Raw genomic sequence first — 17320 nt, 5'->3', positions numbered from 1 at the left:
CACTCTGCGGCGGCGTATAAAAGTCGGACCCGGGCCACAAAATGCGGCCCGAGTCCGAAAGCGCGCAGAGTCCCAAAAAGGTAATCGTGATCCACCCTGTCGAACACCTTCTCCTGATCGAGGGAGAGAAAGGCGACCGACTGACCAGTCCTCTGGGAAAGATGGATCAGGTCCCGGACCAGGTGGATGTTGTCCTGGATGGACCGGCCCGGGACCGTGTAGGACTGGTCGGGGTGGATCATGTGGGCCAGCACGGAGCCCAGGCGGGTAGACATAGCCCGGGCAAAGATCTTATAATCCGTGCTGAGGAGGGAGACCGGACGCCAGTTTTTAAGCAGGCGGAGATCGCCCCTCTTCGGCAGCAGGACGATGACCGCCCTGCGCCACGAGAGGGGCATCTCCCCGGTCGCCAGGCTTTCCCCCAGGACCCGCGCGTAATCGTCCCCCAGGACGTCCCAGAACGCCCTGAGGAACTCCACGGTCAACCCATCCAGCCCTGGGGATTTGCCCCTCGAGAGCTGGTGGAGGGCGCCAGTCAGCTCCGCCAACGTGAGCGGAGCCTCCAATCCTTCGGCGCCCTCCGGGCTGACCTGCGGCAGGTCCTCCCACAAAACTCTGCGCGCATCCTCGCTGGACGGATCCGGAGAGAACAACGCACTGCAATAAGTCCGGACCAGGAGGCCCATTCCCTCCGGATCCGTGATGGAGGATCCGTCGTCGGCCAGCAGCTCAACGAGCTGCTTACGGACCCCCCGCCATTTTTCCAGCGAGTAGAAGAAGGGTGAGGCGCGGTCCAAATCTTCCAGGATCTGGATCCGCGACCTCACGTACGCGCCTCGGGACCCTATGAGCTGCAGGTTCCTCAGCGCACCCTTCTTCTCTTTGTACGCCTGCCACAGGGCCGGGTCCGCGACGGCATGACCGAGGCGGGATTCCAAGTCGAGCACCTCCCTCTCAAGGCGCCCGATCTCGGCTTCCTGCCTCTTGGTCGACCCCTTCGCGTACTCCTGACAGAAGACGCGGATGTGAGTCTTGCCCACATCCCACCATAGCCTCAAGGAGGGGAAGCCCCCCTGCTTCCTTCTCCAGTCGGCCCAGAATCGACAGAACGAGTCCCGAAATCGCACGTCCTCCAGCAGCCGGTTGTTAAAGTGCCAGTACGCGGACCCCGCCCGCGTGCGGAGCGGAGTAAACTCCGCCCACACCAGGCGGTGGTCCGAGCACGGCACCAGCCGCATGGAGGCCGCCGAAACGCGGGAGACGTACGCCTGCGAAATGTAGAGGCGGTCGATTTGCGACCCCCCTCCTCCAGACCTCCACGTGAAGGCGCTGGAGTCGGGATGGAGATTCCGCCAGACGTCCACCAAGTTAAGGGAGCTGATCAGTCCCCTCAACTTCTCCACCGACGCTTGGCCGCGCTGGGGACCGGAGCGATCCCCCACCTCGAGGGTGCAGTTAAAATCTCCCCCGAGGATGATGCACTCGCCGCTATCGATGGAGCTCAAGAGAGCGGACACTTCTTCAAAGAAGCGCGCTTGCAACGCGCCGGGCCTGGGCGCGTACACGTTCACAAAGTGGAGCGGCACGCTACCCAGGCGAACGGCGAGGTGGAGCAAGCGGCCCGGCACTAGCTCCTTGACCCCCAAGATCTCCGGCTGAAAAGTCGGGGCCAACAAGATAGCCACCCCACTAGAAATAGGGGTGAGGTGACTCATGTAGACCCCACCCTGCCACTCCAGGAGCCAGGTGGCTTCGTCTCCCGGAACGGTGTGGGTTTCCTGCAGAAAGCTCACCGCGTATCTCCCTTCCCTAAGGACTGAGAGATTGTGAAATCTGCGGTGAGCCCCTCTGCTGCCGTTGATGTTGAGGCTGGCTATGGTTATCTTCATGTCAAAGGTACTTAAAACCCGTCACCAACACCTCACTGTGAGGAAGGAGTGGAAGTGCACCTGGCCCTCCACTCCCCCAGCAACCCATTGAGGAACACATTAAAACGGCGCCTCTCAACCAGTTTCACGTCCGCGCGCTTGCCCGCTATCTTAAGGGCGGCACGGACGGACTGGATGATCAGCGCCAGATTCGACCAACGGTCGAGGGCCAGCTGAACTTTATTGCGGCAACCCCTGCAAGCCGCGAGGAAATCCCGGAGTTCCGCCGTGGGGATGAGAGGAGATTCGGTGGGAGGCACGAGGGACTCCACCACCTCACTGGCGATGGAATCAAGATCATCCTCCGTGCCCCGCACCGAATCCCCATCCTCCTCCGGGTCGTCACCGCCAGCGGCCGACACATCCACCACACACTGTGGGGCGGACGTCCCGGCCGCGCCAGCTGGTCCCGCCTCCGTCACGATCCCACCCCCAGGATCGATGGCGGAGGAGTCCTCTCTGGGTTCTATTGTGAAACTGGAGCCTGTCGGCACCAGCGGTTCAGGACCCCCCTCCACCTCCATCCCCAGGCCAATGAGTGGTCCAGGGGAGACAGAAGTTCCGGACTCCGGGAAACCAGCCGGAGCCGAGACTGGAGGCGGCGAGAGGAGGCCATCTCCCGCTCCGCCAGCACCCACAGGCCCAGCAGATGGGGCAGCATTCTCAGTTATAACTGGGTCGGGTGTCTCCTGGTTGGTGGTGGACTCCGGCTGGGAGGCCCGACCCTCTGGGGCCTCGCCCTCCCCTTCATTCAGGGCACCCGACCCAGTAGCAGTGGCGGAATGGACGGTTTCCCCAGGCTCCCCCACCACAAGCAGGGCCCCACTTACTCCTTCAGGAGGGGCCTCACGTACCGGGGCCATCCCCTCCCCTCCATCCTGAGGAATAGGGAGCACCTGCCCGGACTTTGCAGCCTTGGTGGTGGCGGTAGGGGGCACCTGAGGACCAGAAACAGGAGGCAGCTCCCCTCCAACAGATGGGCCCTGCACCTCAGGGCCCTGTGTTATTTCTGTGGAGGGGTGCCTTCTCCTCTTTTTCGCACTTGGGCGCGGAGACTCAGAGACCTCCATGTCATCAGAGGCCTCCGCCTCCGCACCCTTTTTTCCTTTTTTCGTCACCCTGGGCCTGAGCCCAGCCCTGGGACAGGTGGATTCCATGGGAATGGGCTTTGGGCTGAGCTCAGGCTCGGGTTGAGTCAAAGTGTCCAGGGGACGCGCCTCACGATGTTTCTTTTTTCCCCGCGTCTTCCTTCCGCTCGGACGGACGCTCCCCTCCCCGCCAGAGGCTGTGAAAACCACAGCCTCCGGAACCGACTGAGCGGTGTCTGTTGGATGTGCGGGGGGAGTGGGAGGAGGTGCTGTGGAACCACTCTGGGCCGCCGAGGTGGAGCTGGCGGCCGGGAGGTTGGGGCAGTTCTTCCGAACATGCCCCACCCCCTTGCAGACGTGGCACCGCGCCCCGTCCGAGGTCCAAAAGACGCGGTAGGCCGTCCCCTGGAACTCCACATTAAATTGGCCCTCCGTGTCCTCCTCCCGCGCCAGCTGCATAAATAACTGGCGGCGGAAGGAGTAGACATGTTGGAGGCTGTGCTCCCGAAGACCAAGCCGGACTGGGGTGATCCCCGACCTCACCTCCCCCAGATGGTGCAGGTGGGGGAGGAGGAGCTCACTGGGAATGAAGGGTGGGACGTTGGACAACATTATCCGATGCGCAGTGGCCCCCAGAGGGTCCACTGGCAGGAAGGTCCCCCCCACAGTGAGCCCTTTACTCAGGGCCAGGGACACCGCCCGCTCGGTCTTCAAAAAGAACACAGCCTTCCCATACATCTTTGAGGCCGCAACAATGGCCGAGGGGCCGACAACCACGGCCATTGCCTTAACGCAGGCCTCAATAGACATGTTGGGGTGGGGATAGCTCTTCACCCCATGGCTGCATGTCAATAATTTAAAGGGTGACGGGGCCACGTGGGCAGCCACAGAAGCTGCAGCTGCGTAGGTAGTAGAGGGCCCCGCCACCGGTGATGAAGGGCTTGCCATGGGTCCAAGAGCTAAACCCACCCCAAATTGTGGACTTGCACACTAAATAACAGATTCACAGAAAAATTTGAAAAGACAAACAAACAAACAACAGGTTAGTGGAGAGGCTGAGGTAAGAGAGGAGAGGCAAAGGCAGGCTGGAAGGGATGACTTGCTTTCTGGAGGTGGTGCTCACAGTACACTTAAAACAAACAGTCTTTGAAGTTGGTCTTCCGGTCTTCTGGTTGGGGGAGTCGTCTTCACCTGGGTCAGCTGAAGCTGCCCAGGCACTATCTATCCCCTTCCGTCTGTTTAGCTGGGCAGCCCCACCCCTTGTTGTTCCAGCCACTTGTTCCTCCCCCAACAGTCCAAAGTAAATTACTGGTGTTCAGCACCCACCTCCAGACAAAGCCTTGTTTCCAACAAAAAAAAGAATGTCACTTTCTTCTCTTTTAAAGGTGATTGTTGTTGGAGTTTTCCTCTGCTTGTTTGTAGAAGCTCTCCCTTGCTCAGTGTAGCTCCTCTCTCCACCTCTGCAACCTCCAACTGCCACCAGCACTCTCAGCTGCACCTCGTTGATGCACTCAGGCTCCCAAATCAGTGGGCAGCCAATCCCAGTGCTGTACCTGTCCTGGGGAGTGTTTGATGGGGACAGTGCAGAGGGAGCTTTACTCTGTATCTAACCCTGTTTTTTTTTTTGAGTCCCAATTAGGCAGCAGAAAACCCCATGCTGTATCTGCTGTTAGCAGGAATGAATCTAGAAGAATCACTCAACACTCAGGTCTGCTTCGATGTCAAATGGTTTATTACGCTGGCGGGGAGCAGGTCACTGGGCTGTCCAGATGCCTCTCCACCGAACAAAGGAAAATCATCAATACTTATACATTTTCAAACAGTTACTCAGCCCATCCCGGCTGGACGTGGTCCAATCACAAAGATTATAGATCATATACATTGATTACTATAGCCAATAGAAGTGGTTACTGGGCATGGAGGGACTGTACAAGGCCCATAGACAGATAGGGAATTACTCATGATGTTTTCCATTCCCCCTTATCCATTATCCTTGGTTCCCATGTACGCATAGCATCTTATCTTGACCTCGTTACAGGCTGGTACCTTTGTCAGCATTCCACAAGGACATCTGTTTTGTCTTTGTTTAAATTGGATTAGTCAGTTCTTGCGTGGAATGTGGTCAAGTTAACTAATTCCCATGATGCCTTGTACTCTCCTCCATGTTCTTTAAGATTATGTGTACTTACTTACTCAAATAGCATTTAAACAGTATGATATTTACTGCAGGTGCCTCTGCGCTTGGGAATACCCTACAACACTGCCATGGGAGTGTTTGATCGGACAATGTAGAGGTTTCCATCAGGAGAAATATAAATAAGGTTGGAAACCCAGCGTGCTTGTGTCTAAGTGACTGCTCTTTCTTTTTACTTTCAGACTCGATTTAGCTTTCGGAAGCTCTGGGCCTTTACAGGACCTGGGTTTCTTATGAGTATCGCATATCTGGACCCAGGAAACATTGAATCTGACCTTCAGTCTGGAGCTGTGGCAGGATTTAAGGTACATCCTACACCACCTTTGGAAAATATCCCCATTGTTTAAACCGAGTGTTCCCTGACAAGGCAGAGCATGTGCAGAGCGATTGCCGATGTCATCAGTGCATCCGAACATTTGCCAGCTTGCCAGTATGAATCTGTGCATATGCGCAGCGGCATCACCGCGTAATGATGTCAGACGTAACAATGTCCAAGTGTTGCCTCACCCTTCAATGGCCGCAAACGCCTCCTCCATCCCCCACAACAGTAAATCGCTCCCTCCCTCCATCGCCGCATCTCTTCCCCGCTCCCTCCCTTCTCAATAGCCGTTTCTCCTCTCCGCTCCCTCCCACCTTCGCCGCCTCAATCGCTGCATTCATTTTCCCGCTCACTCCCGTGATCGCCGCTCTCTCCCGCTCCCGACTGCTCGCCGTTCCATCCCGCCACTCTCTCCTTGCACGGGACGGAGCAGGGACCAGAAGCGGCGATTGCGAAAGGGTATTATTGGGGGTAGGAGGAGGCAATCGCAGCCATTGAGGGGTGATGGGGTTTAGGTTTAATTCTTTTTTTGTGAGAAATTGAGCAGCACCATCTTTATTACTGGCAGCTGCCTGAAACATTGCACCCATCCAGGCAAGTGGAGAGTATTCCATCACACTCCTGACTTGTGCCTTTTAGATGGTGGACAGGCTTTGGGGAGTCAGGAGGTGAGTTACTCGCCACAGAATTCCCAGCCTCTGACCTGCTCTTGTAGCCATAATATTTATACGGCTCCTCCAGTTCAGTTTCTGGTCAATGGTAACCCCCAGGATGTTAATAGTGGGGGATTCAGTGATGGTAATGTCATTGAGCATCAAGGGGAGATGGTTAGATTCTCTCTCGTTGGAGATGGTCACTGCCTGGTTTGTGTGACAATATTAAACTGAAATTGTCTTGCTTTTCATCCCCATTCCTTCTTCAGATCATCTGGGTCCTGCTATTGGCCACCATACTCGGCCTCGTATTACAGAGACTGGCAGCCAGATTAGGAGTTGTAAGTGGCATGCAACTAGCTGAGGTCTGTCGCAGGCAGTATCCCATGGTATGTATCTGAGTTCCAAACCACTCCATCAAATAAAGTTGGAAACATAACTTAAAAGAGCTTGGAGATGATTTTCCTGCCCTTTGCCCCTGGGAAATGGCCTGGGGAAAGTACAGATGAAAGGAGATTCATTTTTCCAGTCTCTGCCACATTGATGTTGTCTTGGAATTCCCAAGACTTCTCCAAATGGCAGAGCAGGGCCTTGTATCTGAAGGTTTATCTTGTACCAGTCCTCTATCCCCCACTCTGCTCCTGCACAATGAGTGAGAGCTTGGCAGCTTGGGAACAAATGCTATCAGCTGCACACTTGGCTCATGGCTCCTCTCAGATACCCACGATAATCAAATCCATCACTAGAGTGGAGCTCTCATCGAGCAGACTATTGGATTCCTTAAGCAACAATTCTGCTACCTGGACAGGTCTGGTGGCTTGCTCAAATACAGATAGTTTCCTGTATGATTTGCTGCAAGCTGCAAAACATTGATCTGCAATGGGGACAACACCTAGAGCCACCATTGCAGAGGACCTTCAACATGATCGGAACGAGGATACTGAGGGTCGAGAGGATGGAGACGAAGCATGAGGAGTCCTGCAATTGAAGAGAACTTTGGCTGAACAATCTCTGCTCCCCTATATTAGCAGCCATGTCCAACATCGTCGCCAGTTTCCCCAGTCCTCCAGTCCCCCGGTATCTAATCCCCAGTCCCCCAGTCTGCAAGATTACCGATTCCCAATCTCCCAGTCCACCAGGCCAGCAGTCCCCCAGTCCCTGGATCCCAAGCCTCCAGTCCCCCAGTCACTGGGCCCCCAGTCTCCCAGTGCCCCACTTTCCCTGTCTCCCAGTCCCCCAGTGCCCCACTTTCCCTGTCCCCCAGTCCCCAGATCCCCAGGTTTCCAGTCCCCCAGTCCTCCTGTCCCAGTCCCCCAGACTCCCTGTCACTGGGACCCCAGTGCCTCAGTGCTCCAGTGCCCCAATCCCCTACTCTCCCAGGCCCCCAGTCGTGGAGGCCCCCAGTCTCAGAAACAGGGACGGGTCTCCGGCTAACTCCACAAATTGCTGCCTCTCTCACCCACCCACCTCCCACCTGGAGAACTCAATATTAGATGGATCAACAGAAGTAGTCAATCTGTAATAGAAGAATACAAGTCAGTGTACAATGTATAGATATAATAAAAACAAAATACTGCGGATGCTGGAAATCTGAAATAAAAACAAGAAATGCTGGAACCACTCGGCAGGTCTGGCAGCATCTGTGGAAAGAGAAGCAGAGTTAACTTTTCGGGTCAGTGACCCTTCTTCGGAACGGACAAATATTAGAAAAGTCACAGGTTATAAGCAAGTGAGGTGGGGGTGGGGCAAGAGATAACAAAGGAGGTCTAGATTGGACCAGGCCACATAGCTGACCAAAAGGTCACGGAGCAAAGGCAAACAATATGTTAATGATGTTAATGATTGTGGACGGCACAGTGGCGCAGTGGTTAGCACCGCAGCCTCACAGCTCCAGGGACCCGGGTTCGATTCCGGGTACTGCCTGTGTGGAGTTTGCAAGTTCTCCCTGTGTCTGCGTGGGTTTTCTCCGGGTGCTCCGGTTTCCTCCCACAAGCCAAAAGACTTGCAGGTTGATAGGTAAATTGGCCATTATAAATTGTCACTAGTATAGGTAGGTGGTAGGGAAATATAGGGACAGGTGGGGATGTTTGGTAGGAATATGAGATTAGTGTAGGATTAGTATAAATGGGTGGTTGATGTTCGGCACAGACTCGGTGGGCCGAAGGGCCTGTTTCAGTGCTGTATCTCTAATCTAATGTGTTGAAAGACAAAGCATTAGTACAGATTAGCTGTTAATACACTGAATATTGAACAGCAGCAAGTGCAAACCTGAAAAAAAACAGTGGGTAAGCAAACTGAACAAACTAAGATGAAATGAAAAAAATGCAAAAAAAAAATTGTAAAGAATGTAAAAAAAAAAGGTAAAGAAAAAAATAGCTAAAAATGAAAGTAAAATGGGGGGCTGTCATGCTCTGAAATTATTGAACTCAATGTTCAGTCCAGCAGGCTGTAGCGTGCCTAATCGGTAGATGAGATGCTGTTCCTCGAGCTTGCGTTGATGTTCACTGGAACACTGCAGCAATCCCAGGACAGAGATGTGAGCATGAGAGCAGGGGGGAGTGTTGAAATGGCAAGCAACTGGAAGCTCAGGGTCCTGCTTGCGGACTGAGCGGAGATGTTCCGCAAAGTGGTCACCCAGTCTGCGCTTGGTCTCCCCAATGTAGAGGAGACCACACTGTGAGCAGCGAATACAGTATACTACATTGAAAGAAGTACAAGTAAATCGCTGCTTCACCTGAAAGGAGTGTTTGGGGCCTGGGATAGTGAGGAGTGAGGAGGTAAATGGGCAGGTATTACACCTCCTGCGATTGCAGGGGAAGGTGCCAAGGGACGGGGACGAGGTGGTGGGGGTAATGGAGGAGTGGACGAGGGTGTCGCGGAGGGAATGATCCCTTCGGAATGCTGACAGGGGAAGGGAGGGGAAGATGTGACTGGTAGTGGCATCACGCTGGAGGTGGCGGAAATGGCGGAGGATGATCCTTTGGATATGGAGGCTGGTGGGGTGAAAAGTGAAGACAAGGGGAACCCTGTCACGGTTCTGGGAGGGAGGAGAAGGGGTGAGGGGAGAGGTGCGGGGAATGGGCCGGACACGGTTGAGGGCCCTGTCAACCACAGTGGGGGGAAATCCTCGGTTGAGGAAAAAGGAGGTCATATCAGAAGCACCGTCATGGAAGGTAGCATCATCAGAGCAGATGCGTCGGAGACGGAGAAACTGGGAGAATGGAATGGAGTCCTTACAGGAGGTAGGGTGTGAAGAAGTGTAGTCGAGATAGCTGTGGGAGTCGGTGGGCTTATAATGGATATTAGTAGACAACCTATCCCCAGAGATGGAGACAGAGAAGTCGAGGAAGGGAAGGGAAGTGTCAGAGATGGACCATGTAAAGGTGAGAGAAGGGTGGAAATTGGAAGCAAAGTTGATAACGTTTTCCAGTTCAGGGCGGGAGCAGGAAATGGCACCGATACAGTCATCGATGTACCGGAAAAAGAGTTGGGGGAGGGGGCCTGAGTAGGACTGGAACAAAGAATGCTCGACATATCCCACAGAAAGACAGGCATAACTAGGACCCATGCGGGTACCCATAGCAACACCTTTTACTTGAAGGAAGTGCGTGGAGTTGAAGGAGAAGTTGTTCAATGGGAGAACAAGTTCAGCCAGGCGGAGGAGGGTGGTGGTGGATGGGGACTGGTTGGGCCTCTGTTCCAGGAAGAAGCGGAGAGCCCTCAAACCATCCTGGTGGGGGATGGAGGTGTAGAGTGCCAGGCTGAACTTGTTCTCACAATGAGCTTCCGGTTGCTTGCCATTTCAACACTCCCCCCTGCTCCCATGCTCACATCTCTGTCCTGGGATTGCTGCAGTGTTCCAGTGAACATCAACGCAAGCTCGAGGAACAGCATCTCATCTACCGATAAGGCACACTACAGCCTGCCGGACTGAACATTGAGTTCAATAATTTCAGAGCATGACAGCTCCCCATTTTACTTTCATTTTTAGTTATTTTTTCTTTCTCTTTTTTTTTACATTCTTTTTTACATTTTTTACAATCTTTTTTTTTGCATTTTTTTCATTTCACATTAGTTTCTTCAGTTTGCTTACCCACTGTTTTTTTCAGGTTTGCACTTGCTGCTGTTCAATATTCATGTGTATTAACAGCTAATCTGCACTAATGCTTTGTCTTTCAACACATCATTAACATATTGTTTGCCTTTGCTCCGTGACCTTTTGGTCAGCTATGTGGCCTGGTCCAATCTAGACCTCCTTTGTTATCTCTTGCCCCACCCCCACCTCACTTGCTTATAACCTGTGACTTTTCTAATATTTGTCAGTTCCGATGAAAGGTACAATGTGTAGAGTTCTGGTCAGACCCACCTTGAGCACTGGGTCCAGTTCTGGTCAGACCCACCTTGAGCACTGTTTCCATTTGTGGTCAGACCCACCTTGAACACTGTGTCCAGTTCTGGTCAGACCCACCTTGAACACTGTGTCCAGTTCTGGTCAGACCCACCTTGAGCACGATGTCCAGTTCCGGTCAGACCCACCTTGAGCACTGTGTCCAGTTCTGGTCAGACCCACCTTGAGCACGATGTCCAGTTCCGGTCAGACCCACCTTGAGCACTGTGTCCAGTTCTGGTCAGACCCACCTTGAGCATTGGGTCCAGTTCTGGTCAGACCCACCTTGAGCACTGTTTCCAGTTCTGGTCAGACCCACCTTGAGCACTGTGTCCAGTTCTGGTCAGACCCACCTTGAGCACTGGGTCCAGTTCTGGTCAGACCCACCTTGAGCACTGTTTCCAGTTCTGGTCAGACCCACCTTGAGCACTGGGTCCAGTTCTGGTCAGACCCACCTTGAGCACTGTTTCCAGTTCTGGTCCTACCCACCTTGAGCACTGGGTCCAGTTCTGGTCAGACCCACCTTGAGCACTGTGTCCATACGAACATACCAATTAGGAGCAGGAGTACACCACTCGGCCCTTCAAACCTGCTCCGCCATTCAACAAGATCATGGCTGATCTGATTGCAGCCTCAACTCCTCATTCCCGCCTACCCCAATAACCTTTCACCCCCTTGCTTATCTATCTCTGCCTTAAAAATATTCAAAGACTCTGCTTCCACCGCCTTTTGAGAAAGAGAATTCCAAAGTCTCACAACCCTCTGAGGGAAACAATTTCTCCTCATCTCTGTCTTAAATGGGTGACCCCTTATTTTTAAACAGTGACCCCTAGTTCTAGATTCTCCCACAAGGGGAAACATCCTTTCCACGTCCACCCTGTCAAGACCCCTCAGGATCTTATATGTTTCAATCAGGTCGCCTCTTACGCTTCTAAATTCCAGTGGATACAAGCTTAGCCTGTCCAATCTTTCCTCATAAGACAACCCTCCCATTCCAGGTATTAGTCTAGTAAACCTTCTCTGAACTGCCTCCAATGCATCTACATCCCTCCTTAAATAAGGAGACCAGCACTGAACACAGTACTCCAGATGTGGTCTCACCAATGCCCTGTATAGCTGAAGCATAACCTCTCTACTTTTGTATTCAATTTGCCTCACAATAAATTATAACATTCTATTAGCTTTCCTAATTATGTGCTGTACCTGCATACTATGTTTTTGTGATTCATGCACTAGGACACCCAGATCCCTCTGCATCTCAGAGCTCTGCAGTCTCTCACCATTTAGATAATATGCTTCTTTTTTATTCTTCCTGCCAAAATGGACAACTTCGCATTTTTCCACATTATACTCCATTTGCCAGATCTTTGCCCACTCACTTAACCTATCTATATCCCTTTGTAGCCCCCTTATATCCTCTTCACAAGTTATTTCCCACCTATCTTTGTGTCATCAGTAAATTTAGCAACCATACCTTCGGTCCCTTCATCTAAGTCATTTATATAAATTGTAAAAAGTTGAGGCCCCAACACAGATCCCTGTGGCACACCACTCGTTACATCTTGCCAACCAGAAAATTTATGCCTACTCTCTGTTTCCTGTCAACTAGCCAATCTTCTATCCATGCCAATATGTTCGCCCTTACACAATGAGCTTTTATTTTCCACAATAATCTTTGATGTGGCACCTTGTCAAATACCTTCTGGAAATCTAAGTACAATACATCCACCGGTTCCCCTTTATCCACAGCACATTACTTTTTCAAAGAACTCCAATAAATTGGTGAAGCATGATTTTCCTTTCACAAAACCATATTGACTCTGCCTGATTACCTTGAATTTTTCTAAATGCGCTGCTATAACATCTTTAATAATAGCTTCCAACATTTTCCCTAAGACACATTAAGCTGACTGGCCTGTAGTTTCCTGCTTTCTGTCTCCCTCCCTTTTTGAATAAAGGAGTACATTCGCTATTTTCCAATCTAATGGAACCTTCCCCGAATTTAGGGAATTTTCAAAAATTAAAACTAACGCATCAACTATCTCACTAGCCACTTCTTTTAAGAGCCTAGGATGAAGTCCATCAGGACCCAGGGACTTGTCAGCCCGCAGCTCCAACAATTTGCTCAGTAACACTTATCTGGTGATTGTAATTTTCTGGAGTTCCTCCCTCCCTTCCACTTCCTGACTTACATCTATTTCTGGGATGTTACTTGTATCCTCTATAGTGATGACCAATGCAAAATACCTATTCAATTCATCTGCCATCTCCTTATTATCCATTATTAACTCCCCAGACTCACTTTCTGTAGGTCCAATGCTCACTTTGTTAACTTTTCTTTTTTAAATATCGATAGAAACTCTTACTCTCTGTTTTTATATCTCTAGTTAGCTTTCTCTCGTATTCTAATTATTCCCTCTTTATTAATCTTTTACTCATTCTTTGCTTTTTTTTATTTTATTCTGTCCAATCTTCTGACCTTTCACCCATCTTCATGCTTTTTCTTTAAGTTTGATACTATCTTTAACTGTTTTAGTTAACCACGGATGGTGCGTCCTCCCCTTGGAATTTTTCTTTCTCCTTGGAATGTATCTATTCTGTGTATTCTGAAATATCCCCTTAAATGTCTGCCACTGCATCTCTATTGACCTATCCCTTAACTTAATTTGCCAGTTCACTTTAGCTAGCTCTGCTTTCATGCCCTCATAATTGCCCTGATTTAAGTTTAAAATACTAGTCTTGGACCCACTCTTCTCTCCCTCAAACTGAATGTAAAATTCAAACATATTATGATCGCTGCTGCCTAGGGGCGCCTTCACTATGAGATCATTAATTAATCCTATCTCATTGCACAGTACCAGGTCACGTATAGCCTGCTCCCTGGTTAGCTCCAGAACGTGCTGTCCTGCAAATATTCTATGTACTCCTCATCTGGGCTACCTTTGCCCATCTGATTTTTCCAGTCTATAAGTAGATTAAAATCCCCCATGATTATCGCCGTATCTTTCTGATAAGCACCCATTATTTCTTCCTTTATACCCCACCCTACCATGTGATTACTGTTAGGGGGTCTGGAAACTACTCCTACAAGTGACTTCTTGCTTTTATGATTTCTCATCTCTTTCCAAACCGCTTCTACATCCTGGTTTCCTGAACTTAGGTCATCCCTCTCGATTGTGCTAATACACTCATTAATTAACAGAGCCACCACTCCACCTTTTCCTAGCTCCCTGTCCTTCCTAAATGTCATGTACTCTTCAATATTCAGGTCCCAATCTATGTCATCCTGCAGTCATGTCTCTGTAATGGTTATCAGATCGTAATTATTTATTTCTAGTTACGCTATCAGTTCATCTGTTTTGTTTCAAATGCTATGTGCATTCAGATACAGAGCCTTTAGTTGTGTCCTTTTATTATTTTTGTAACCTCTATCCTTGTCTGCTGATTTACTCTTAGATTTGTACTCACTGTCCCTTCCTGTCACGGTCTGTTTAGCATTTCCCATATTAATACCTTTCTCTCTTGCCTTGTCTCTACTCTTTGATTTACCACAAATTCCCAACTTTGATCCCTCGTTCCCATTATTTAGTTTAAAACCCTCTCTACTTCCCTAGTTATGCGGCTCGCTAGAACAATGGTCCCAGCACGGTTCAGGTGCAGACCATCCCAACGGTACAGCCCCCACTTTCACCGGTACCAGTGTCAGTGCCCCACAAACCAGAGCCCACTTCTACCACACCAGTCTTTGAGCCACACATTCATTTCTCTAATCTTATTTGCCCTACTCCAATTTGCATGTGGCTCAGGTAATAATCCTAGATTATTACCTTTGAGGTTCTCCTTCTTAGTTTGGTGCCTACCTCCTCATACTGACTATGCAGAACCTCTTTCCTTGTCCTGCCTATGTTATTGGTACCTACATGGACCATGACGGCTGGATCCTCCCCCTCCCATTGGAAGTTCCTCTCTAGTCCTGAGCAGATGACCTGAACCCTGGCACCTGGCAGGCAAGACAGCCTTCTGGACTCTCGCCTCTTTGTTGCAGAGAACAGTGTCAATCCCCCGCACTGTACTGTCTCCAATTACCACTACTTTCCTTTTTGTTCCCCCTGCTTGAATGTCTTCCTGTACCATGGTGCCATGGTCATTCTGCTCATCCACACAACAGCCCTCGCTCTTGTCCATCCAAGCTGCAAGAACTTCGAACTTGTTGCTCAATTGCAAGGGCTGAGGCTCCTCCCCTCCCACCTTCTTGATCCCCTTACCTGCATGACTCGCAGTCACACCCTCCTGTCCCTGAACACTGACCAAAACAGACGACCCTATCGTAAGGGGTGTGACTGCCTTCTGAAACAAAGTGTCCAGGTACCTTTCCCCCTCCCTGATGCATCGCAGTGTCTGCAGCTCGGCCTCCAGCTCATCTACTCTGAGACGATGCTCCTCAAGCCACAGACATTTACTACAGACGTGGTTGCCATGGATTGCCGTGACTTCCAGGAGCTCCCACATACTGCAGCTGTGACACAACATTGTCCTGCCATCTATATTGTGTTAATTAAATTCAAATTATTTTTCTCAATTAATTTATACTTCCCTTCCTCATCAAACTCCCTTCCTTACAAAACTCCTTTCTTCACACTCTAAACACTCTGTGCACTCAAGCAGTACTCAGAGACCCCTGAATTTATACTCTCTGAAAAACAATGATGAATCAGCTTTGCTGGAGCTCAGAAATCAGTTTAAGCTAGCTACCTAATTAACTAGCTACAGCTACTCTCAGAGAGCTTGTGTATCCCTGTTTAAAACTGTAAGAAACCTAACTTTCCTCTTAATTTAAACAGTAATTTTAGTTGATTGCTAAATTTAAACAAAAACTAGATGGTGTGCAGACTGCAAGCAGGATGTGGCGATTCGAGTTTGGTGAGTGGTGAGTTCGGTGAAGGGAGGAGGTGCTCCATTTTTCTACTATTTTTCTACTTTTTTAACCCTCCAGTATTTGGTTCTTGCTTTGGTGCAGTGGAAGGAGCTGGTTGGTGAGCTATTCTACTTATAATAAATAGTCTGTCAAGTTAAGGTATGGTAGGGCAGCTCGGCCGAATGTACAGCCTGTGGTATGTGGGAAGTCATGGACGCACCATGTGTCCAAGATAAACACATCTGCAGAAAGTGTCACTGGCTGCAAAAGCTTGAGCTCCAGGTTTCAGAACTCGAGTGGCAGCTGGAGTCACTGTTGTGCATCTGCGAGGCGGAGGACTATGTGGATAGCACGTTTAGGGAGGTGGTCACACCGCAGGTTAGGAGCATGCAGGCAGATAGGGAATGGGTGACCGCCAGGCAGTCAAAGAGAACCAGGCAGGTAGTGCAGGAGTCCCCTGATATGATCTCACTCGCTAATCGGTCTTCCATTTTGGATACTGGTGAGGGTGATGGTTCCTCAGAGGAGTGCAGTCAGAGCCAAGTTTTTGGCACCACAGGTGGCTCAGCTGCACAGGAGGGGAGGAAGAGGAGTGGAAGAGCAGTAGTGATGGGGGATTCATTAGTTAAGGAAACAGACAGGCGTTTCTGCAGCAGTAAACGTGATTCCAGGATGGTGTGTTACCTCCCTGGTGCCACAGTCAAGGATGTCACAGAGAGGCTGCAGGACATTCTTCTGGTGGAAGGTGAACAGCCAGAGGTCGTGGTCCACATTGGTACCAATGACATAGGTAAGAAGGGGGATGTCCTGAAAGCAGATTTTAGAGAGCGAGGAAGGAGATTAAAAAGCAGGACCTCAAAAGCAGTAATCTCACGTGCAAGTGAGCATAGGAATCGGAAAAATGAGCGATTGAACACATGGCTGGAGAACTGGTGTAGGAGGGAGGGGATCAGATTTCTGAGACATTGGGACCGGTTCTGGGGCAGGTGGGACTTGTACAAGATGAACGGGTTGCATCGTAACAGGATTGGGACGAATATCCTTGCAGGGAGTTTTGCTAGTGCTGTTGGGAAGGGTTTAAACTAAATTATCAGGGGGATGGGAACCTGAGAGGGAGTTCAGATTGGAGCAAAGCAAAACTGGTCACTTGTCTGGGGTGTGGGAACCAGGAGCAAGTATCAGAGAGGAATACCAAGGTGCACAGAATACTGGGGGAGATAGCACTAGAGTAGGGAATAGTAAGTTATGAGGTGGGGTCAGAGTAAGGGAGAAAGTAATAAAGTCTAAATCAGGGTTAACGTGCATGTATGTGAATGCAGAGAGTGTGGTTAATAAGACTGGTGAGGTACAGGCGCAGATTGCCATGTGGAAATATGATATTGTGGCTTTAACAGAGACCTGGCTCAAAGAAGGGTAGGATTGAGTGTTAAATATTCCTGGATACAAGGTGTTCAAGAAAGATAGGAAAGGGAAAAAAGGAGGAGAGATGGCAGTATTGATTAAGGAGAACATTGCAGTGCTGGAGAAAAAGGATGTTCCAGAGGGGTCGAGGTCGAGGACAGAATCAATTTGGCTAGAGCTGAGAAACAAAAAGGGTGCAGTTACATTGCTTGGTGTTGTCTATCGGCCACCAGCTAGTGGGAAGGACGTGGAGGAACACATTTGCAAGGAAATTACAGAGAGGTGCAAAAATTATAGGGTAGTTATAATGGGGGACTTTAATTATTCAAACAAAGACTGGGATAATAGTAATGTAAAGGGCAGAGAGGGGCAAGAGTTCCTAGAGTGTGTTCAGGAAAATTTTCTACAACAGTATGTTTCTAGTCCAACGAGAAA

General features: G+C 50.2%; 1 protein-coding gene across 10 annotated transcripts in view; it reads left to right on the top strand.

Annotated features, from left to right (window-relative positions):
* The window catches only part of LOC137358729 (natural resistance-associated macrophage protein 2-like), a 260788-nt gene that overhangs the window by 81373 nt on the left and 162095 nt on the right, over positions 1 to 17320 (top strand). For all 10 annotated transcript variants that reach the window (XM_068024993.1, XM_068024998.1, XM_068024995.1 and 7 more), the window contains 2 exons: positions 5393 to 5515; positions 6452 to 6571. In XM_068024993.1, coding sequence (XP_067881094.1) covers positions 5393 to 5515; positions 6452 to 6571 — 243 coding nt within the window. The remainder of the gene's footprint in view (positions 1 to 5392; positions 5516 to 6451; positions 6572 to 17320) is intronic.

This window comes from Heterodontus francisci, chromosome X, assembly GCF_036365525.1.
Source record: "Heterodontus francisci isolate sHetFra1 chromosome X, sHetFra1.hap1, whole genome shotgun sequence".
Classification (NCBI taxonomy): domain Eukaryota; kingdom Metazoa; phylum Chordata; class Chondrichthyes; order Heterodontiformes; family Heterodontidae; genus Heterodontus; species Heterodontus francisci.
The sequence above is the reverse complement of the archived record's forward strand: the minus strand, read 5'-3'. Positions and strand labels throughout refer to the sequence as shown.